The sequence below is a fragment of the Phaenicophaeus curvirostris genome, chromosome 4 (assembly GCF_032191515.1).
Source record: "Phaenicophaeus curvirostris isolate KB17595 chromosome 4, BPBGC_Pcur_1.0, whole genome shotgun sequence".
Lineage (NCBI taxonomy): Eukaryota > Metazoa > Chordata > Aves > Cuculiformes > Cuculidae > Phaenicophaeus > Phaenicophaeus curvirostris.
The window spans coordinates 66,893,479-66,916,431 of record NC_091395.1 but is presented as its reverse complement, the minus strand read 5'-3'; the positions used below and the strand labels follow the sequence as shown (position 1 = coordinate 66,916,431).

Genomic DNA, 22,953 nt, shown 5'->3' with positions numbered 1-22,953 from the left:
GGAACCAAAAACCTTTTAATTCAGATCACCCAACAAATCATCAAGTGAATATTGAAAACAATCGCTCTGGCTAAGTCAAGATATGTTGATCAATTGTGCAATTTAGGAGGAAAAAGTGGTACAAGATGGTACTATTAGACAGGGAAGGCATAAAAAGAAGTTGGCAGTTTTAATAGGGAGGAGATGAGATGTGAAAAATGTACAACGGGCAAAAATAGTAGTATGTCCATTAAGTCTATGAGACTGTTTTGGTACCTAGTAGAGCTCTGAGAGTTTATTCCCTTATTTTTCATTTGAGCAACCACGGTGAAATGTGGAGTCATTCTGCACATGACGTGAGTTGCATTTGTCATGTCTGACATGCCTGAGTTATTGTTCACACATACACTGATTTGCAGAATTAAACTAACGCAACTGAGTCAAACCTACAGACTGGCTCTGTTCAAATTGCAGCCTACAGGCCTGTCTCTTAGGATGGCACTAATGGAGAGAAAACTTTGTTAGGTATTTGACAGGCATACGCATCACAGCAGAACAGCCTGGGGTAGCAAAAGAAATTGATGCTCCTGTTCAGCTCAGCAAGACAATTATATTACACCACACTACACTGCCTTTAAAGGTGAAATCCCAATTATCCTGAGTAGTTTACGTGATGCATGAGCACTCAGCAAAATCTATTCATACAAAGAAAAACCACACACTTTTAGTTACATCATCTTTGAAACAGCTGTTATTTCTCTATTTTTCTATACCTTTATATACCTTTAAAAGTTAAATCAAGCATGAAGAGGTGTGTGTTTGCATTAGCTGTCAATAATGATTACATCACCTTTCCTAAGATGAATGAAAATTCAGCAGTATTTGGGAGAACTTACTGCCTTTCCTAACACAGCACACTGACATTTGAAAGCTTGAAGATAAGATCAGCTCAATAAGAGTTTTTAAAACCCTGTTGTTTAGTTAACTCAAAAAAAGGTTACGAGAACATTTGGAAATGCTCTGCTGGGAGAAGTCTTGCATCAGCAGGAAAGTACCCAAGATGATGTAAAGGAATTTTACATGCCATATCTACAATCAAATTGAATACCAAGATATTTCAAAGTAAGCGTAAAGGTTCATTGAAGAAGAAAAAAAAAATCAGTTATAATGGGGAAAGGAGTAAAGCTTATACTTACCTATTCTGTACACAGAGCAAACATCTGTGATGGAGGATTGTTTCAACAAAAGTATCACTTCTTCCAAATTGTTTTCTTTTGTAAAAAAAGATAGCTCTTCTGGTTCAAGAAAATCCAGGTCTTGTGGTCTAACAAAGAAAGGAGCAATTTTGAAGATGTCTGAAAAAAGATTTGGCTTGAGGAGCTGTGCATCAGTCAAATTGGAGCTTGTTAGGAAAATTAATAAAGTCTTTACATTATAGGTCCTCAGTATAAATCATATTTATAAACATACATAAAACCTGATAATAGCTATGCTTGCAGCTAATAGTATCTGCTATATCAGCAAGATTTACATCTATCTTTTTCATGGTATAGAAATTTATGAAAGAATTTACTAAAAGCAAAAATCATTAAGGACATTATGGTATTGGTTTTCTAACATAAGCTTAAAGCCACACATCAAATGGACCTGCAAACCACATTTAAGAAATCCTTGTTTCAGCACACAAGAAGTCCAGACATATTAATAGGAGCAGGCTATTTACATGGTGCCAACGCATACTGAAATGCACAGTTTTTAGAGGTTTCTACATTATGAGCAATTATTTTTAGAAAGAATCACATTTTAAATAAGTTAAGGCCTGTAATTAAGAGTAGGACCAAAACAAGAACTTGGATGCCTTAACATAGATCTTAAGAAATCAGTAAAAATAGAATCTTCTGTATGTAATCCTTTTGCTTCTTGTGATCCAAAGAATAGAGACTGAACCAGGTAAAACAACTACAGCACCCCCTCTTCCCAGTAAGAAACTCTGGTACAGGCTGATGATGTTTTCCAACATTTAAGCAAACTTCATATTCCAATTTCACTGCCCTGGGTTTGACTGATACACCCTAGGACAATTGTCATTAAATAAAAAAAACCCCAAAAAGCAAACCAGGGTTTCACGTTCAGCATTTTAAGGCTCTAGAGGCTAAGTGTCTTTTTGTGCATGAGTTTAATGCATATCACTTACTTATTTAAAAATAAGTCCAGTTTAACATGACTTGTCTTTACAAAACCTATTTGGCCAGTAAACATGTGTCTTCCAAGAAACCATTCCATGCATTCAATGAAGTAGCCAAGTATCTCAATTTTGTCCCCTTCCTGGAAGCTCATCTCTTCTGACATAATACTTTCATAATTCATCATAGCTAGACAGGATCCCATTGCTGTGCAATAAGGAGACACATATTTGCAGGTAAAGTAATTTAACAATACAAATATACTTAATAGAATAGCAACTCAGAAGAATATATTTAACAAAAGACATTCTTGGAACTTGTGACTTGCACAGCCGTTGTGGCACGATTTAAAGCAACTGCAATTAGAATTGTAAACAACAGCATAAAAATCTTCATTTCCCAGCCATTAGAAAGTGAAGTCTAAAGCGTTTCCAATATTATAGCAAATTCCATCATGAAGCAACAAAAAGAAAAGTCCCTACTTTACCTCTTATAAAGGTCTCAGACCTTGGACCAGAGTAAAAAACATTTGAACCAACTACTACAAAATTCCCTCTCGGATAAATATGCAGTTATATAGCAGTATATGCAGTATTAAACCTGAGACGTATGCTAGAAAATAACCTATATGTACTCTCTAACCTTAGACCATCTGTATACATTTTTTATTTCTCTGACAGTGCTTGAAAAAGCAGTATACATGTGAAAGATCCAGCATAACTACATCAGTGTATTTTTTTTATTTTAAAGTTTGTTGTCAAATGTAAAGATGCAACCTCAACTTAATTACACTCTACTACTTTTTGCATCTACTTCACACAGTATTTAAGAGGAGTAACAGGAGATAAACCTTTAGAGTTTAATTCAACTAAGGCAGAGATTTATGGTCTCACTAATTTAACTACAATGTAATTTTGAAAGCTGTTTCCCCATCCTGATACAATGAAAAGAAAGTTATTGAACCTTTTAGAGTCTGCCCTAACAAAAGCACAGAATAACTTTGGCAGGGGGATGGTTAATGCTGATGCTTCAAGAGGAGTTTCTTACCAACTTTCCCATTGGATTTATATTCAGTTTTGTATGTAGAATCAATAGGAACAGAATACCCTTTAAGAAACCATCTGAAAGTAGAAAAATAAATTGCAGTTTTATACACTAACACTTGACTAAATGTTATGACAGTGATATTTTAAATCCATTTGAAAACAGATGCACCCCTCCCAAAATTATCTTTTAATTTCAGCACTGTCCAAACACTTCAGACAGCTATGTTTTGAGTAATATCAGTAGTAAAGAAGCGTTGCTTCAAACAAACCTGAAAAAGTCATGCAATTTCTCCCTCCCCAAGGTCAATAGAAAAATTCTAACTTTTTAAATCCTAAGAGTACTAAAAATGAACAATTTTATCGTGATTCCTGAGCTGAGTCCATTGAAAAGTCCGTTGATGTAATTTTGACTTCATAGCAATTGGGAGCTTGGGTATGAACTTGAAACAAACTGCATTATGGAGGCGGTTGGCTCTTGTCAACAGTGTTCAGTAAAAATACTGCTAGTATTCTATCATACATGTTTCCAAGCATCCCACCTGTTAATATTCGTACTTCCAAGCATCCTAAAAAATGAAAATTCTCGCTTTATATTTTAGTCTAGAAACTTTAATATTTTTGTTCAGACTCAGGATAAAAAGCAATATCTAACTCATAAGATGGTATACCAGCTTTAAATGCTGCTCCATAGGCATCTGAATTAATTGCAGTTGTGTGGTATGGAAGGAGATAGAGCAGTTGTTCTCAGTGTTCATGGAAGATAGATGTTCTATAACAAGCTATCATTTCAAGACACCCGAGTCTAAGCAGACATGTACATATGAAATAGATGCATATAAAATAGGTAGTAGAGTCAGGTACATACTGATGAAAAGGGATCAGTGGCTCTGGAGAAGCATTAGACAGCATGGTCACATCACCATCCACAGATTCACCTGTTACATCTTCAGTAAAAGCCCCAGTCTCAAAATGACTGTCTATTTCATTGTCTGTAGCCTTTATCCTTCTTATCTGATTGTTAGGACATAAAACAAAAAATTCCCCTACAAAGAAAGCAACGGAGCAGATGTCATTTTATGTAAATATTTTAATGTAATACAGGCATTAAAACTGGCTTCAAGAGTATCTCTAATACCCAGAGACTGAAAATCTGGAATTTCACAAGATTTTTTTTTTTTTTATTGTCAGCTATTCATTCTTTCCTGTCTAGTTTCTCTTTCAGTAAAGAAAATGCAGAGCTGACATGTTCAATGAAGTGTAGCACCTTCTTCTGCTGCAACATTTTGCACATTCCTGTTGCAGTAATCAACGATCTGTCTGTCTAGCCTGTCATTCTGTCTCTGACAGTAGCAGCAGGTGATGCTATTTAGGGGAAACACATGAGCCTGGGAACTATCTCTAATCTTTCTCCTGTACATCTCCAGGATATGCAATAATATTAAGCAAATTGGAACATACATCCCTCCCTAATCCTTTTGGTATCCATTTTTGGACCAGCTGCACGTGAATTTCTCTAATCCCTCTATGATCTTACTGAACATGATTTGAGTCAGTTCCTTTCTCTTCTCTTTCTGATGCATTTGGAGTGAATACATTTAAATTTCAACTTCACTAAGTATTTGAATAGGTCTTAATGTTTGATTTTATGACTTTAAATAAAGGTGCTTCTCTGAATTTAGCATTAGCATGTACATCTTCCTTACCTTCCTGTGCTAGCAGGCTTCTGTACATCAAATTTAATGATTTTTCATTTATACTGACTTCAATGCCTGTTTCTTCCTCCTCTTGAGAGCAGAGCCAGAAAGACTGATCTAGGAATAAATTCTCTATGCAATGATTTATAAAACCTAGAAAAAAAAATAATTTGTTCTCTTTGCAGTTTTACCGTATTATGCAAGAAAATAACCTTTCAGAACGGGAGAGACTGGGGTAGGCATTCAGATATTCATTATTGCTAAACCCACAATGTATAACTAATTTTACTGCATAGTATTGGCAAAATTACATCCATTACATCACATGCATTACAGGTACTTTTAATGCTTAGCTCTCACAAACTAAACCTAAAAGGCACACAACTTCTCCATGCCTGATCCTGCTGAAAAAGCAGACCATGTCCTTCCCTTATGAGGGTTCCCCATACCTTAGCAAAATCTGAAAAGCGTGCAGTCTTAAAGAGCTTTGAGCTACACTAGCAAGCTTTGAGCAACAGGTACATAGCACCACTTAACAGGTAAGTGGAGAGAATCTCAAAAAATAATCTCTTTATAAATTTCTGTTGCCCAACTCAGCTGTGCTGATTTATGCAGATACTGTGCCTGGGAATCAGGCATGGAGTTCCTTTTTGACTGGGATGCTGCTGCATACTAGAGTAATGTAAATCACAATAAGGTAGTACTTAACCTTGGAAACTGGAACACCTTACATTAGGATTTAGGGCTTTGAAAGCTATGAGATAGTTACAGGGAGAACTGGATTGGTGTGTCATATTCAGTATAGCATAGATAGCAGATTATTATTTAAAGGGCCAACATTAATACATGAGCAAATCCTTTGCGAAAAAAAGTTATGATGAAGAGGAGAGGTGGGCAGATCAGTGATTAAAGTGCTATTCTGGTATGTAGAAGACGCTAAATCAATTCTATGTTAGCCACAGCTTTGTCTAAGAAGAAACAACAACTTGTGCTTTCTCTACAAAATTGGATTGAAACAGTATTTTCATGTAGTTCTCTAAAGAGCATTTTAAAATACTAAATAGCAAGTAAGTAGCAAACATTAAATTAAAAACAAAGCTTATTATTTTAAACTGGCCTGATGGAAACAGGAAAATTCAATAGTAATGTGCATAAGCTGTCCATAAACAGGTGAAAAAAAATCAGGTGAGCAAAACGGAGACAAAGATCTGAATCAAATGCTATTCTTCATAAAAGACCTGTGAAGTTATAGGACATTAAAAACAGAACTCCAACCAATGGCAAATCAAAAGGCATCCTCAATTTAGAAAGAGAACTGAAGTATGGAAAGCACATGAAGCAATCTTTGTTTTACTTGATATTTCCTTTGAAGTCTTACCAACTCTGTCCAGTTTGCTCACTACTGTTCAGGAAAGACATGGAACAATTAGAAGAGACCAGTGGGAAGCATGATCAGAAGTCTAGAAAATACCCTCTGTGAAGAAAGACTATAAGAATTAGAGTTGATTTTCCTAGTGAAAAAAACACTGAGTGGAAGTGCAGATTAGAACTCTCCAAATGGGTATTAACATTCTGCAAAGAAAGAGGAGTAACCTCAACATGTCTTTGGAGAGCAGAAAAAAAGCTGTAAAAGCATTTAAGTTGCAACACAAGTTGTACTTCAGGACAAAACCACCTGGATTGGAATAGACTGCTTAGAAAGAAGATATATGATCTCAGTCAGGAGTATCTAAGTTTTACAAGACATCTGCCAGGAATGATAGGTGTTACCTGCTTTGGGAAAAAGGCACGTTCATTTGAAGGGCTGGAGAGACCATCTGACCTATCACTAGTACCCAATTCAGGAACATTACTTAGTGCTGTTAGGAATTAATACAAAGAATCTCAAAATCCTGTTCAACAAGTTCCCAGTCAATCAGAAATTATGTGCAGAGGAATAAAAATAAAAAGCATGGTGAAATAGCTTTACCCAGTGAGTGGTAGGTTAGAAACTTCCATATTTCTTCAAAAGTTTTAAATGTCACCACTATTAGGTCTTGATCACTATGAATAGACAGCAGTCTGGCAGAGAGCTCCTAAAAAAAAAAAATCAAAACCAATATTTTAATGACAATTCTATTACATTTGAGCACGATTTCTCACAAGGTAACAATTATGATGAAATGCTATGTATTCATAAGGATTTTTTTTTTTAAAGAAAAGCATCCAGGATTTTACGTAAATTCGTTCTTTAGCACACACCCCCAACATACAGTGAGCCAAGTTCTAATACTTTTTTTTGTACTAATTGTACCAATAGCTCCAGTGATGCTGATTTACAGAGGAATTAAGACCTCAGGACTGACACACTGGGTGAGACTAAAGGTCTGTCCGGTTCAGACATGTCTATGTCTAGTGGCCAGTATTCTCTATTTAGAGTTCTGCAGCTTAAAATTTCTCTTAGTCACTTGGACCCCTCTAAAATTTTAGGATCCACAACATTCTGCTGTAGAATAGAGTCAAAGCTCTGCACATATATGAAAACACACCACCTTTGACAAGTCTTTGAACCTGCTGCCTGGTAGCTTCAGTCTTGTCCCAGAAGAGACATTTAATAGTCATTCCATAGTTCACTCTTTCCATGGTCAAGAGAATTAAATATACTGGAGTATCATTTTGTTTTTTAAGATGCTGAAAGATTCTTTTTTCCTCATTTGCACTAGTTTGTGTTGCTAGAGTAGCATTACACTGTGTGTTTAACAAAGATGAGCAATGATTGTTGTAAATGATAATGATGGGATTTAGAATGAATTTCAGAAATGCTAAAACTCAGAACTACATAAACCTTCAAATAAATGAAAGAAATATAGATTTTGATGAATTCTAGCCAAAGAGCAGTAACATACAGTCTGGTTGCACTTCACTTAGTAGCTTAAAAACAAAGCTTTCTAATGATGCTGGCTATGGTCTTTCAGGGAAATAAGAGGAACTGTGGAAATTTATAAGATGAGTACCCTCAAGTAGATCGATGCTTCTTCCCAGCTTAGTGTCATCCACAAACTTACTAAGGGTACATTTAATCCCTTCATCTAGATCGCTGATAAAGATCTTGAACAGAACTGGACCCAACACTGAGCCCTAGGGAACACCACTTGTGTTACCACAACTCTTTGGACCCAACCATCCAGTCAGCTTCTTGCCCAGCAAAGGATTCGCCTGTCTAGGCCAGCAGAAGCCAGTTTTCTCAAGCAGAATACTGTGAGAAACTGTGCCAAAGGCTTCACTAAAGTCCAGGTACACTACATCCACAGCCCTTCCCTCATCCATTAAGCAGGTCACCTTGTTGTTGAAGGACATCAGGCTAGTTTGGCAGGACCTAGCTTTCATAAACCCATGTTGACTGGAACTGATCACCTGTTTGTCCCATGTGTGCTGTGTGATAGCACTCAAGATTATCTGCTCTGTGACCTTCCTTGGCACTGAGGTCAGACTGACAAGCCTGTAGTTCCCCAGATCCTCTCGCCAACCCTTCTTGTAAATGGGTCAGAGACCCATTTGCCAACTTCCAATCAAGGGGAACTTCCCCAGTCAGCCAGGACTGCTGGATGATGGAAAGGGGTTTGCTGAGCACCTCCAATGGCTCCCTTAATACCCTTGGGTGGATCTCATCTGGCCCCATAGACTTGTGAATGTCTAATAGACCAAGCAGGTCTCTAACCATTTCCTCTTGGATCATGGGAGCCTTGTCCTTCTCTGCTTCCCTGTCTTCTGGCTCAGTAGGCTGGGTACCTGGAGAACAGCTGGGCTTACTATTAAAGACTGAATCAAAGAAGGCATTAAGTACTTCAGCTTTATCCTCCTCCTTTGCTAGTATTGTTCTCCCTGCATCCAGTAAAAGATGGAGATTCTCTGTGGCCTTCCTTTTATCACGATTTGAAAGACCTCCAAATTAATTCTGTTTAACTTCTATATTTTCAATTCACACAACAAGAACAGATTAAATTAGTAATTCCCTTTTGAAAACTAAAGTCCAACTTCAGGCTTTTCAACAAGCATGCCTCATCACTGCTTTGATCTTCAGCATGCCTCTTTCTACTCTAGATTAAATATTAATAAGAGCCTGAAATCTATTAATAAATTGCCAACACATGCTAAAATATCTCAGCCTCAATGGCTTTATGCACTGCTGAATATCAAAACAACATTCTAAGGATAATTTATCATTATAAATCTTGCTTCCTGCAAAGTCCTTTTCCCAGTCTGTTTTTCATAAGGCCATAAATCTAGTCTAATCATATGCCGTTTACCTTCTCCTCCTCATCCCTTCTCCCTTTTTCCATCTCCCCCTGAGCAAAAGCCAGGGTGGAGCAGCAAGAATACAGACTGTTTCCACAGCCACAATCTCAGCAGCCTCGTGATGGAGTGTTCGCAACACACGAAAGGAAAATAATGTAGAAACACATGCATCTGAGATGGTCTCAAAGCCATAACTAAGACTTTAGTGTTTGGCCTGCTAGCAAACAAAGCTGGAACTCATGGCTCAGACAAAAAGGGACACCCAAAGTTAAATGGCATCATCCTGCTTTTTCATCAAGAGGAATAAGGAGAGTTTAAATTGTATTTATAGTGAACCTCATTGATTGTAGGACAGGTTTCCTATATACAAACAAATTAATGATAGTAATAAAAATACACCAAACCTCTTGTGTGCTATTTAAAACTATAGCCATATAGCCTTAGGAGTCCAATATTTATGCTGTCCTCCTTCAGACTTCTTCTTTGCCTTAGCAGTAGGCTTCCTGGGTAACCTGCATGCCAGATCATTCTAATCAACTGGAAACTGAAGTGAAGAGTCAATATGAAGGCAAATTAAACAAAATTAGAAAAATATTATTTCCTTTGACGCAAATCAGAGCAGAAAGTATTTAAAATAAAACCCTTCAATGCCTTATTTAGCTGGATTTATTTATTTTATGTCACTTTTTTGGTCCAGACTTTCAATGGTTCAATATCTCCAGTGTCTCTAGATGGTTTTGGGCAATGGGAAATTCTGGGCACTCAACTTCAAACATTTTGCAAACATTTTGTAGATGGAAACAGAATCCAAATATCTCACAGATTACTTCAGCAGCACAGACTGTATTCTCTGAATAAATGGATCAATTTGCAAGTAATTGACTTACACTGAAAACTGCCATCACCTTCCTGCTGTCATTTTCCACAAGGCGGAGCTTCCCTCTGAGCTGTCTTTGGAGTCCAGGATCAGGACATCCACTCTTCCGTCTTACCATTGTTAACTTCAAGGAGATATCTGGTGGAGGATAACCATTTAGAATGCTACAAGTTTTGTGAATCAGCTTCGGAGAACCAGAAAATCACTTAAGATCACAGAATCCACATAAAGAACTATTTTTCAGCATCAGAAACAGACACACAGAAAACTGCGTTACTGCATGCTTCTTTTTCATTTTTATTATCCAGTAGAAATAGTAGCCTAGCACAAAACAAGAATTTTTCCCAGTTGCATAATAAAGGCTACAGCTATACAAAGAACAGCAATGTGAAAGCCTGTAGAAATTTTGGGACACAACTGACACACTTGGGCACAGACAAGAGAGAAGAAGAAAAAAGCAAACAGACTGGTAATTTATCAAATTAGACAGCTCTTCGGATACTGAGAACATGTCCAGATTTCCAAATAGCCCACACATTTTAAAAATTAAGGCAAAGAGGTGCTGGAATTGAAAAAAAAAAAACAAACAAAAAACCCATAGATAATTCAGTATGTTACAACAACTCTTCATGCTAATCTTAAATTCATGGTTATCTGACATGTCACAACTTCAGAAGGCTCCTATGAAGCGAATATTGAAAAAGCTTTTCAGCTTAGTTGAGCAGTACCAACCAAGACAAACTAAAAGCTCACCTACATAATTTCCCAGTACATCTGAAAGAATCTGGTTACCTGTTCTCAGATCTTGACATCTGTTTATGAGAAATTTTACTGCAGCTAAGGGCACAGTGTAAGTGAGCTTCTCTCAGGTAAAGAGGATCTTTGATAAAGCTGCTTTCATTCTGCATGTCTGTTAATTTAACTCAATAACAGTAAATCATATTCATAAGTTTTCAGCTACTTAGATGAGCACATATGAGCCAATAATACCCACTGAGGAAGAGTTTCATTTGCAAGTGTGGAACTAGGTCATGCTTCTAGCAATAAAAGGGATCATTGTACATCCTAAAATATTCCAACTCCTTCAAGTTTCATATTTTATTTAGGTAGCATACATATTTTTTGCATTCTAGTCTAATACGCTTCATCTTAAATGGCTTTCAGAGGGCTTCCTATATGTCTCCAGGAGTGTTATGATGACTTGTGCCTAAATTACTCATTACTTTAAGGTCAAGAAGGGTGACTTAGAAATATACAGCAGGTACTGAATTACAACACTCCTCCCCATTGAAGCTGCGGTTACGAGGTCAACTGTCAGTACAAAGACCAGAAAACTAGGCTCTTTGAATGCTACTCAGATCACTGTTAGGAGCAGTATTGTTGACCTTTTGATTTTACCTGAAGTCATAAAGATGGTGGCACAAGAGAAGACTATTACTTAAAAATCAAAATTTTTGTTTTACGTGATAAAATTGACTCCAAGCTAAATCTTAAGTCTTACATAAATTTAATGTTAGTGAAATAATGATTACATTGAATTAGAACACCTGAAATATGGCTGCTTCTACTGAAAGAGCTATTAATAATGCCTTACGGAAATGAAACATGGCCCAAAACCCCACTGCACCTATGATAATATTCTTGTCTGCTTCTGTAAGCTCTGATCCATACCCTCAGGTAAGAAGAGCCAAAATTCTGTACAGAGTGAGACAAACACATACAAAAGCACAAATAATGTAACCACAAATAACATATGCCTGGGGGAGATTGTCTACCACTGATAGGTTTTGTCAGGTCAAGCCAGAAAGCAGAGCATATACCAGTGTGTATTTTCCCATGTTTATTTCTCTTCCCCTACAAACAAGAGAAAGGAAACATGACTAGACTCTCAATTCACAGAACAGGCCATAAGCCCTCCAGAAGGGAATTTTGCTGTACCTACTTACTGAAGAACTGCACTCAATTGCAATTTCTTAAAAATACAGCATTAAAAAAAATAAAGACTTTAAAAGGCTACAAACAAAGACATTTGAAGAATTGAAACTTATACATAAAATAGGCAATGAAGTTTTTATTTGCTTTTCTTTTTTTATTACCCGTTACAATACAGTACATAAATTATTTTTGGCTTTTATAGCAGTTAATAAGTTATTTCTGTCTTTTTATGAGAAATTCTCATCAAATGTTATGTAGAAGTTGGACACTTCACAAGTACCATGAAGCATGTTGTAAAGTTACAGGAGTGATGACTGCAAATGTTGATGTGGTTGTCTCAATTACAAAAGTAAGCAATCATTAAAGCATTATATCTACAAGATATTATGGAAGAAAATGCCTTACCAGTTGGAAAATTCTCTGCTTGACTAGGAGGGGTCCTTGAACTGACATTTATGCATTTTTCACTTTGAGAACAATCTATTATGATAAATGAAAGAAATGGTTAAGGGCATTTTCTAAGTCCATATAAATCACATTGTAATATACAAAACAAAACAACAAAACCTCACACTTTCAAAAGCATCTGGTGCACTGGATAATGACTAAAAGAAAATACCCCCCCTTCCTGCTATATCATCCCCAAAATGACACAAGCAGCATCTGAAGATCATTTATCCTCCAGTGGGGAAGAAGTTACATCTTGATTTCATCATTTTCATGTGAAGCTTCAAGATGATGGAGAACTGGTGGACAGTGAGCCTCTCAGGAAACTGAAGTCTCATGTGGGAGGGAGCAAAGAACAGACTTCATTTTCTCTTCCCTCGCACCTATACTAGCTTTAGTGGTATAAATCAGCAACGATGCAAGTGCCTTGTACCAATTTATACATGGAAAGAAATAACCCTTCTCCTAGTTTGTTACAAGCTTAACACTTTTAAGGGGGTAATGTAAAACCAACTGATTTCAAGTTTTAGAAAAATAACACAAAGTTAATATATTTCATACTAATATTAATCTGCCTTTTTCTTTTTTTGGCCTATATTTCTTCCAGTCCTTTTGGAAATTATACATTTTTATGCTGAAGAAACATCCACTCCAAACAATTCCATTTTCTCAAGCTTCCTTTAGCAAAAATCAGTGAAGACAAGGCTCAATATTTCTTAGAATACAAGTGGGAAGGATAGATCTTTAATTTGTAAAAGAAAACTTCTGAAGCAACTTTTATGTATCCCAAGACATTCTCCTGTGCAACTCTGCTTTTAAGAAATAAAGCTTGTAATATAGTGCAACATGTTAATTTCCAAGTCTTCTGCATCTTCCCTTGAGTACATCTGTTGACATTACATGAACAAAGTCACACAAGTAAATAAGAACACATGAATATCTAATTTTCCTGTTTCAGAAAAAAAAGGCAGCAAGTAGCACAAACATCATCTTCAAGGCCAGTTATTAGTGTATACTAGAATTGGAAGTTTCAATTCCCAAGCACCTTGTGTTTTGTTGGGTTTTAGTTGAGGGTTTGACAGTGGCATTAGGGGGTTTTTTTTGCTTGATTGTTGTTTTTTTTTATTCTGGATGCAACAATATTTCTTTTTAAATAGAATTTTGATAGCAAGTATACTACAGTGTGGTCTGGCTGTATTTAAAGAACATTATAAATTCAAGTTCCCCACAACTTCTGGGGCAATACTTAGTTGTAGTTCTGCTTTATCTTGTTTTAGTCAGAAGAGCAAACAAAGCAATAGGCAAAACTTTGACAACATGTGATCAATTGCTTTGATCATCTTTTAAAAATTGTTAAGGACAATTAATTAGAATATATTTTTTATGTGTGAACTTGCTGTTACTGTTATTTCTATGTTATCAGATAATGGCTTTTACCTGAAAGGTATTTATTGAGGCACCATTACCCTGTGGATAATACATTGTTTAAAAATTAAACCTAATTTCTGTGACTTGTAGGAGAAAGCAAAAACTATGAGCAAGCATTTTATTACTCATGGGAATTTAATTTCAAATAATAGTTTGCTATTAAATTTGAGCAAAAGCGTAAGAGGTAATACAAATACATTTTAAACATTAAGACTGTTTTAAGTATTATAGTTCAATTCAACAACTTAACGGGAACTCCGTACCCCATTCCTAATACTTCTTGGCAAGCTAAAGAGAAACTTTATACTGCCCTAGGATGTTTGTACCCAGTATTCGTTGATGTCAGTAGAGTCGCAGTTGTGAACAGGACACTGTCTAAGCTATAGGACATATAATCTAAAATGGAATAGTTCTTCCATGACTGCTTGAAGTATCTTCATATTCAGACAGTTCTCAGGCCTGTTCTCAAGAAAGAGCCTGCTCAAAACTACCTATGCCACTATACCCTTCCACCCAATAAGTGTTTCCAACTTGCATGTCTTTACTGCATGAAGTATGGTTTCATTTGCTGAAAAATAAGTATATTATTACATCTTTTGATGAGAAGCAGAAATCTTAGAATTTTATGAAACATGCAGTCTAAATAATTTTTACTTCTGGATCTTAGAGATCATAACAGAAAGTGCTAGACAAAACTTATATTTCAGTATTCTGGCTCTTGAGTTCTGATAATTTTCATCATGGCTTATCTTATATAATAGGTAATCTCTTTGTCTGTCCAAGGTGATTTACAGTATGGATCATTCAACACTCCAATCTAGGCAGCATCACACTGGAGGAAATGTAGCTGTTTGTTTTGTTGAATTTAACATTCTAAGTGTACTTAAAAAAAAAAAAAGCCCAGCTGAAAAACACATGACAGTTCTCTGCCTGTGCACAGCAAGCAACATTTAAAGAACATACTAATTCAAACGCACAGAAAAGTCAAGAGCAGAGTGACCAAGAGATATTGATCCAGGTCTTACGTATTTGTTTTTGTGGTGTGTCCATCCCAACTCCATTCCTGACAGTGCTGACAGCAGCATTGGCCTCTGCGTGTTTCCAGTCAGATCTCCACCTGCCCTGCTCCATTTCTTTCCCCTCCAAGTTCTCATCTTGCTTTTGCTCTATACAAGGGATGATGGCATTAGTGCTGACCATGGACGTGCTTTCTGCTTTTCCCAAACTCTCCATAGTTTGCAGTCCCTCACAGTGATGCTAGTAACATTATCAATAATCTGAGGTGGAAAATGAAAACAAGAACATATTTCTTAAAAATCTCAGAATACAAGCACAAATTCAAGAACTGTTATTCTCCCACAGGAGTTATTTACATTGTAATATACATTAAATTATTTGCTTTAGACCTCTTAAAGAGAAATTGTTGTGTAACATCCAAATTTATCCCAGAAAAAAAGCTCTTGTAGTCAGGTGGTATCATTGCTTTGGCAACAAAGCAATAGATTTGACTAAAAGCAGCAATCCAAGGCCTGAAGTGAAATGTGCTTGTGCCTACTGCTAATTACTCATTCTTGACCAGCTTTAATGCAGAATCTCCAAAGGACAGCATCATTGACATTAACAGAGGCAATGCAGGGGAAAAACATCTTTTCTTAAAGGTGAAAAGAATGGAACGGGTACTGCAAGCTTAATTCAAACAAGCAGGAATATGTTTTAGAAATCCAGCTAAAAAATTACTTCACTGCAGGAACCTACAGCGCAGGAAGATTGGCACGCAAGGATCCAAAGATTTATTTGCAGTAGAGTGATTTACTGTAACTAGAGTCCGAACCTGGCAGCAGGACTCCCATTGGCATACACATCAGTAGAAAGGAATAGAAATGTAAGCAGAGCCCAAGAGGGAGCAAGCTTCACTGCTCCCTCTGCAGTCACTGATGTGCACATCCTGCAACCCCAATTCCTGGGCATGAGATGCTTCAGCTTCAGGAAAGTGAAGCCAGGTCATCAGCCAATGCAACCGCAAAGGGAATGACTCATAGCCAGCACATGCCCCACTGATATTTAGACCCATTTCCTCAGTGGCCTCTTGTGTATCTCTAATTGATTGCATAAAGCCACAGAATAGATTTTACTTTAATCACGTCACTTGGACTGAATCCAAATTCCTCTGTGCTTACTCCAGCCATACTCATTAACAAGCTACATTAATTATGAATATAAAAGCTTGTAATCTTCGTGATATTTATTCTCTCATTTACTTCCCAGCAGAAATTGGTTAAAATTGAAGCTGTTGATGGAAGACTGCTTTTGCTTTACCAAAACCTCAGATTAGTGTCTGGTCACCTAGTATCCCTTGCCTCCAGAGGGATCTGGAAATTTCTCCCTTCTCTGCTCACCACGCAGTGGGGTATCCCAAAACATTGTTCTACCTTACTTCTTCCAACACTTCTCACCCTCCAAGCTTCAGGTCATAGATCCATAAACCTCAGCAAACTGAGCATCAGCATGAACAGTGGCAACAGCTCCTAGCTGCCTGCCATGGAAGGCAGGTACACGAGACAAGGCAGCAAACTGCCTGCACAGCTTTCATACTCTGTTTTGCAGTCATTGAAACCTTTAGCCCATGGAGCTCTTGAATAAGCAGTAAGCTATTTGTAGACAGTAGCATGTTATGCAATTATTAAAAAGTAGTAAGGTATACTCATAGGTAGTCTAATCAACTCAGAGAATTAAATCATAACCATCTCTACCCACAAACACATACATTAATGAAGTATGAAGAAACACAGGCTGGATGTTGTTCTAATGTTTTCATTGGCCCATTATGCCATTTACTTGAAAGTACCTTTTAGAGCAGCGAGGCCGATTTTCAAAAGATGCTTTGTGGTGTAACAAGTTGTGTGTATAAATTCCTATATACACCTATGAGACAGAGAGTAACTCAAACACAAATTATTTTGATACCTTGTCTTAGGAAGGAGTATTTTCACTAACATATTTAGTTAATGTTGTAGTTCTGACTTCGGATCTCGCTTCCCTTTTCTGACTTCCCTGGAAAACTGCGTATCAAACTTGATGACCTAGCTACACATGACTAAAAATACTGGTGTGCCAGAGACCAAACTCACTTCATGACGGATATGCTTTTCCATTTGTATAGCTGATCTTTTCCTTAAAGTAATGACAGTAGTTAACACCATTCTTTTCAGTACAGTACCAAGATTATATGTAATACATTGTCATTTTCACGCTCAAGAACTACACACTCATCTGTATGTATTTTGTAAATAATGGTATCTCCTGTTGATGCAGATGTAAATATGGCAATAGTAGAGATAATTAAACTCCAAAGGTTGTTGCTTAAATTACATTTTTCTATGAATTTCAAAGCCAGTTGTTATTTTTAGATCAGGATTCTCTTTAATCCCAGAAGTTAAATTCAGTGTTCAGAATATTAATATTTCCCATCAGCTTCTATCTAGGAGCAGAAATATCATCCTCAACAAAATTTAGGAAAGTAAATATATACTTAGAATTTAGTTGAGTTGGAGAAAATGTATCGGTTAACTTTTCACGTTTTGTGCATCAGCACATGTTGCTAAGGGTAATGTACTCAAACAGGGTTGTGAATGAACCTATAAAGCACGGTGCTGCAAGACTATATAGGACATTTGAATGAATCAAAATGGATATGATGTGTTTAAGAAGATTGAGTCATAGTATCTCAGACCTTAAACTAAGTGAAAAAAATCAGAATGGGTCAAAGAAAAGGTAAAATGGTATGTTTTCATCAATGTTTTCCCTTGGCTCTTCCAAGATAGACAGAATGATAATTAAAATCTCAAAAACATTTATTTTTTTTTTTTTACAATCATATTCTCTTCTACAGATCCCTTTCCCATCTTTAATCATAGATTAGAATCATAAAATAATTTTGTTTGGAAGGAACCTTTAAAGGTCACGTAGCCCACTCTCCCTGTAATAAGCAGGGAGATCTTCCAGTAGACCAGGTTGCTCAGAGCTTCATCCAACTTGACCTTGAATGTTTCCAGGGACAGGCCATCTACCACCTCTCCAGCCAACCCATGCCAGTGTTTCACCACCCGCATGGTAAAAAATTTCTTTCTTATATCTATTCTGAATCTACCCTCTTTTACTTTAAAGCCATTATGCCTTCTCCTGTCACACAGGCTCTGCTAACATGTTTGTCCTCAACTTTCTTCACAGGAAGGCTGCTATAAGGTCTTCTTGGAGCCTTACACTCTCAGGCTGAGCAACCCCAACTCTCTCAACTCTCTCAGCCTCTCCTCACAGAAGTGTTCCACTCCTTTGATGACTTTTGTGGCATCCTCTGGACCTGCTCTAATAAGTCCATGTCTCTCCTGCACAAAGGACTGCAGAGCAGAACGCAGTACTCCAGGTGGGATCTTACAAGAGCAGAGTAGGGGGGCTGAATCACCTCCTTTGGCCTGCTGGTCATGTTTCTTTTGATGCAGCTGAGGATATGGTTGGACTACTTGGCTGGGCAGACATTGCCAGCTTGTGTCCAGCTTTTCATCCACCAATACGGGTGTTTGCCTTAACTATCAAACATAAACCCATGTGGCTCTGTATAAGCACTGAGAACAAGAGAGTAAATAACTTCCCTGTGGCTAGACACCTAGTCTACTTAGGCCCTTCTTGATGTTTATTTAGCATCTAAATATATTTTAAGTGATACAAATTTAGTCCCAATTCACAAAGATTTCATAGAATTTTGCATCACCTCTCTGCCCTTTTTATTATCTACCTTTGACTAGCATGTAAGTACCCTAAGGAGCATAATGGTAACATACAAGCAATGCTATGGTATAGTCACCATTTTTATTATGCTCATGCTTTCTCATCAATTATTAAACTGTTCCAGTACAAATTAAAGCAGATTCAGTGGCACCAAACCAAAGAAAAGCATTCAACCACTATAAAATAGATTTAGAGAATATTAAACTTCAATGCTCAAGTCATTCTCATCATTAGAAGTTTCTCATAATCCTATATTGCTAACTTGCCATTATACTAACAAAAAATTATTTTGTCTCATGCTCTTTGAAGCTTGACCAAGAAATTCATTTTTAGTGCAGGATGTTTGACATAAAACTTAATGATCTTTCCATTTTTCCAAATCAGGAGCCAATCTCTATTCAAAAGTCATTCAAGCAAGAGGTGGCACTCCCCACTGATCTCACTTTCTAAGGCAGCCACTTGTAGTGGGGATGAGCAGTGAGAGAGGGGAGGCAGATGTTGGATAGCTCAATGACTCCTACAGGAATGCTACAAGTCCACTTGTGTCACCCCTTCCCACAGCCTGAGCTCCCTGGACATGCTGCCCTGCACAGAGCCATTGATACAACCTATCCAGGCTTATGAGGCTCAGAAGGCCACTCCACCCTCCCCTTACCTTCTCACAGGGCACAGCATGCTGGAAAGGTCTGTATTTAACAGCTGTTGATCACAAGGTGGAAATATGACACTTTTTTTCCTACTGAAAGTTAAATACAACAATTCTGTTATCATGCTTTTCCCTCTGTTGCTGTTTCCTTTTCATTGAGTGCCTTTATGTCAGCTTTCAAAACACAGCTAGCCAGAAGAAAAAGCATATAGCTCAACATTTTCCATTTCCCTAATTATGCACGTTGAGTAGGGTTTTTTCCCTAACTTTTGTTGTTGTTTTAAGAGGAGTTTTGTATGACAGGAATACTTTATCTCCCCTCAACTCTCTCCCATTAAAGGGGATTGAAGAAGAAAACTAATAACATCCACTGAACAGGTTCTGTCTCTCTCTCTTTAAAGATATATTTCTAAGTACAAAAATAGGGCCCATGACACGAAAATGAGCTGTATTTGAACCAGTTGCCTATTGCATGCAATATAATATTCCTCTTGTATTCTTCATCTTTCCTCTAGGAGGCTCAGGAGAATTTATTAACACCTAGCTTCAAGTTACCACTGTAGTTTCACAGGCATGGAAATTCAGTCAAGGATTATTTAAAGTCGTACAGGAGTGCTATGGAAGTGCTGGAGAAATAGCCAGAGAGCAAAGTTGAATTAATTTATCCCAAAAGGATTACTTATATAATAATGGAAACATTCATATGTCTGGAAGCCTCCTGGATGGCATAAGTTTACTGCCCCTGTTCATCAATTCCTATATCATCTAAAGAAACTAAGCACCAGCTACTGTTTGTTTCTCTCCTCATCTCATCTCTACTGAGCCCCTGGTGGATCAGGGCAACTCTTTTTAAACTGAAAGTCTCCAGACTCTTCTAACCACTGTTGCTGTACCTGAGACAGCAGAACTCTGGAAGACCACAAATTTTCACATTGCTCGTGAGCTGTGTTGTGTTTCTTCAGGGCTCCAAATCAGGCAAGACAGCTAGTGAAGCCTGCATCACCTCAACTTGAAGGATATTTGACTCTGTGCATGCCCTTGCTCTTCTACTCTGCTTCATCTCCTTTATATTCCACATGTCATACAATACCTCAGTCTTGCAACAGTACTGCCTTAAGTTAATCTAGGTCATTTTCCCATATGCTAAAGCTAAAATAGTTATTTTATTATTCTATCCCTAGTTTCAACTCACATTTGTTTCACATCTTCCACATTAGACTACAAATATCTTACAGCCAAGATTATAAACTTTGCCCCAGAGAGAGTAAATCACAGCCTTGATCTCTGTGAAATGCAGTCACAGGCATGAATTAAAAAAATCCCATCCATATTATGTACTGTCTGTATAGACAACACCTAACACTTTTTTCCCCCACTGCTGCTATGTGTTACACAGAAAAGTAAAGCAGATATGTAATCAGGGTAAACAGACTTAGGAATCTGAGTATTCTCAAAAAATGGAAGATTGACTCCTTTATCACTGAAGTAACTTTAGACCAGCTGGAAATCCTTAGTAAACCATGTTGCAAGCAATACCATTGTTCACAGTTAGTCTACAAACAAAAAGAACCTGTAGATATTTTAATCCTCTCTTACAATTAATTTTCTTCATACCTCAGTAGCATTGAAATACACTTTTCACCCTCAATCCAGCTCTGAAAGCACCATAAGTCCAAAATTCCCAAGTGTAGGTACCGAAAATTTTAAACTAAATTCCACAATGTCATAGCTGATTAAAAATAAGCATAAACATTAGGGGTGCTTTAAAGAAAAATTTGATCACTGTCAGAAAACTACAAAAGGCCTCTGTGAATCTCAGCACTTGATTTTGAGTGGTATATTTGACAGAGTTCAGCCTGTGGCAGCTAGCGCAGAGATTCAAACAAAGTAGGAGGAATGCTTTAGTTACTGAGCAGCAGCTAAGCACATACAACACTTAACTAGAAAAGGGAACAGAGAGCAGCACAGGAACTTTCAGCATAGGCATGACAGGTCACATTTACACATGTTTTCCAGTCATTTAATCACTGGCACACCACTACTGAATTTATGCCCTTTCGGCTGCAGTTCTAACATGCTGACAACAAGGCTACGGTCAAATACCACGTATAACTAAAGTACAGCAAAAGATGGATACACAGCCATAAAGCACAGGAGTTCTCCTACCTTTTTCAAGTCTGATTCGCTATAATATGCTGGTAGAGAGCAGGCAGATCTGTGTCTTCCTCAGCTCTGCTAAAAACTGACTCCAGCACAGCTCTTCCTGTTTGACCTCCTTATCTTTCCTGTTGATTGCACAGCCTAGCTTGGATGTGGCAAGTACAAGAAGTTGTCTATTAACCTCTACTGTTAATTCAAAACCTTCTTAATTTAAAAAAAAGAAACATTCACAAGTTTCAAGTAGAGCCACTAAATTCCATTGTGCAAAGCAGAAACGTATCAAGTGTGCTGGAAGGTTCATTCACACACTCTTGCTTTGCAAAGCAATAATTCACATTGGCATTTCATATTAGTGGCTAAAAGGCTCCCTGAGACACAGCTAGGCCAGTGTGCTAAGTGAGCATTGTCCAAAGTAACAAATAGTCCTTCAGAAGGACCAGGCTTTGTTCCCCTTTGATTACAGAATTAGATTTCTTGCTGTCGTTACATCTGCAAAATGCCGGATGAATAATTGTTTGACAGCGAATCCACTCTCATAGGCTTGGGTTTGGATTGCAGAAGTGTAGAGTTTTTCAAATGCACTATGGAATCATGGAACATTAAGTATCAGTTATGGGAGTTCATCAAGTCTGTAGTGGAGTACATGCAGAGCAGATCTTCTGTATCTTAAGACTTCATCACTGATCCAGATGCCACATCCCATATGAGCCACAAAGGCAAGGATGAGAAAAACTGAAAACAGTTCAAACTATTTCAACTCTGCTTGCTTTTTGTCCTCCACATGTTGGGATAGTTTTATATTCTTTTCCTCCCTAACATACTGAAAGTTCATCATACATTTAGTCACAGTTATGCTACTATTCTTATAGGCTAGCAATAAAAACCCTTCATGCCATCAGTGTGGGCTGCATTGCTGCAGTCATTACAACTGACCAGAAAAAATAGACATCGTCTGCCCCAAGGAAATATGTCTGTTATCTCAGACATCTCTAGTCGGCAAAATTCCAACATTTAAGATGTCAGGCCATTGTGCAGGGGTGTGTGTGTGTGTGCGTGTGTGTAGGTGTGTTGGCAGGGTGGATGTTGTCTGATAGAGCCCATGGGACTGGCCAGCACCTGGAGAAGGTGGTTTGAGGTGATGGGTTGTCTCACACACTACTGCTGCCATCCCACAGGTATTGCCTGAGAGAGTAGAAAAAAGTGACCCTTCAGACACACTTAAGGCCTTAGGTATGACTCTTGCTAATCTCTTGCAAGGAAAATGCACTTGAAAGTTACCTTTAGGCTTTAAAAACTAGGTATCAATTAGAAATTATACTCTCATTTACCTTACTTCATCTCGCACAATGATAACATGATTTATAAATGCTACTTCACGCAGATTGGCCAATCTGTTCCTGCCGTATGCCTGGGAATTCTCTATCTATCAAAAAATTATGAGTCTGGAAGGTATTCAAGTAATTGTATAAATCACAATGAACCAATCACCCCACGGGGCTTT

General features: G+C 37.4%; 1 protein-coding gene across 2 annotated transcripts in view; it reads right to left on the bottom strand.

Moving 5' to 3' along the window:
* SH3TC1 (SH3 domain and tetratricopeptide repeats 1) overlaps positions 1-21,564 on the bottom strand; it is a 34,092-nt gene extending 12,528 nt beyond the window's left edge. The window contains exons 1-10 of one of the 2 annotated variants that reach the window (XM_069856373.1): positions 21,459-21,564; positions 14,890-15,141; positions 12,395-12,469; positions 10,065-10,192; positions 6,872-6,977; positions 4,912-5,055; positions 4,074-4,251; positions 3,210-3,283; positions 2,174-2,369; positions 1,176-1,303 (exon numbers count right to left, since the gene is read on the bottom strand). In XM_069856373.1, coding sequence (XP_069712474.1) covers positions 1,176-1,303; positions 2,174-2,369; positions 3,210-3,283; positions 4,074-4,251; positions 4,912-5,055; positions 6,872-6,977; positions 10,065-10,192; positions 12,395-12,469; positions 14,890-15,097 — 1,237 coding nt within the window. In that variant the 5' untranslated portion in view covers positions 15,098-15,141; positions 21,459-21,564. Of the gene's footprint in view, positions 1-1,175; positions 1,304-2,173; positions 2,370-3,209; positions 3,284-4,073; positions 4,252-4,911; positions 5,056-6,871; positions 6,978-10,064; positions 10,193-12,394; positions 12,470-14,889; positions 15,142-21,458 lie in introns of those variants that run through there. The other variant, XM_069856374.1, reaches the window with a different exon arrangement.
* Positions 21,565-22,953: the final 1,389 nt, after the last annotated feature.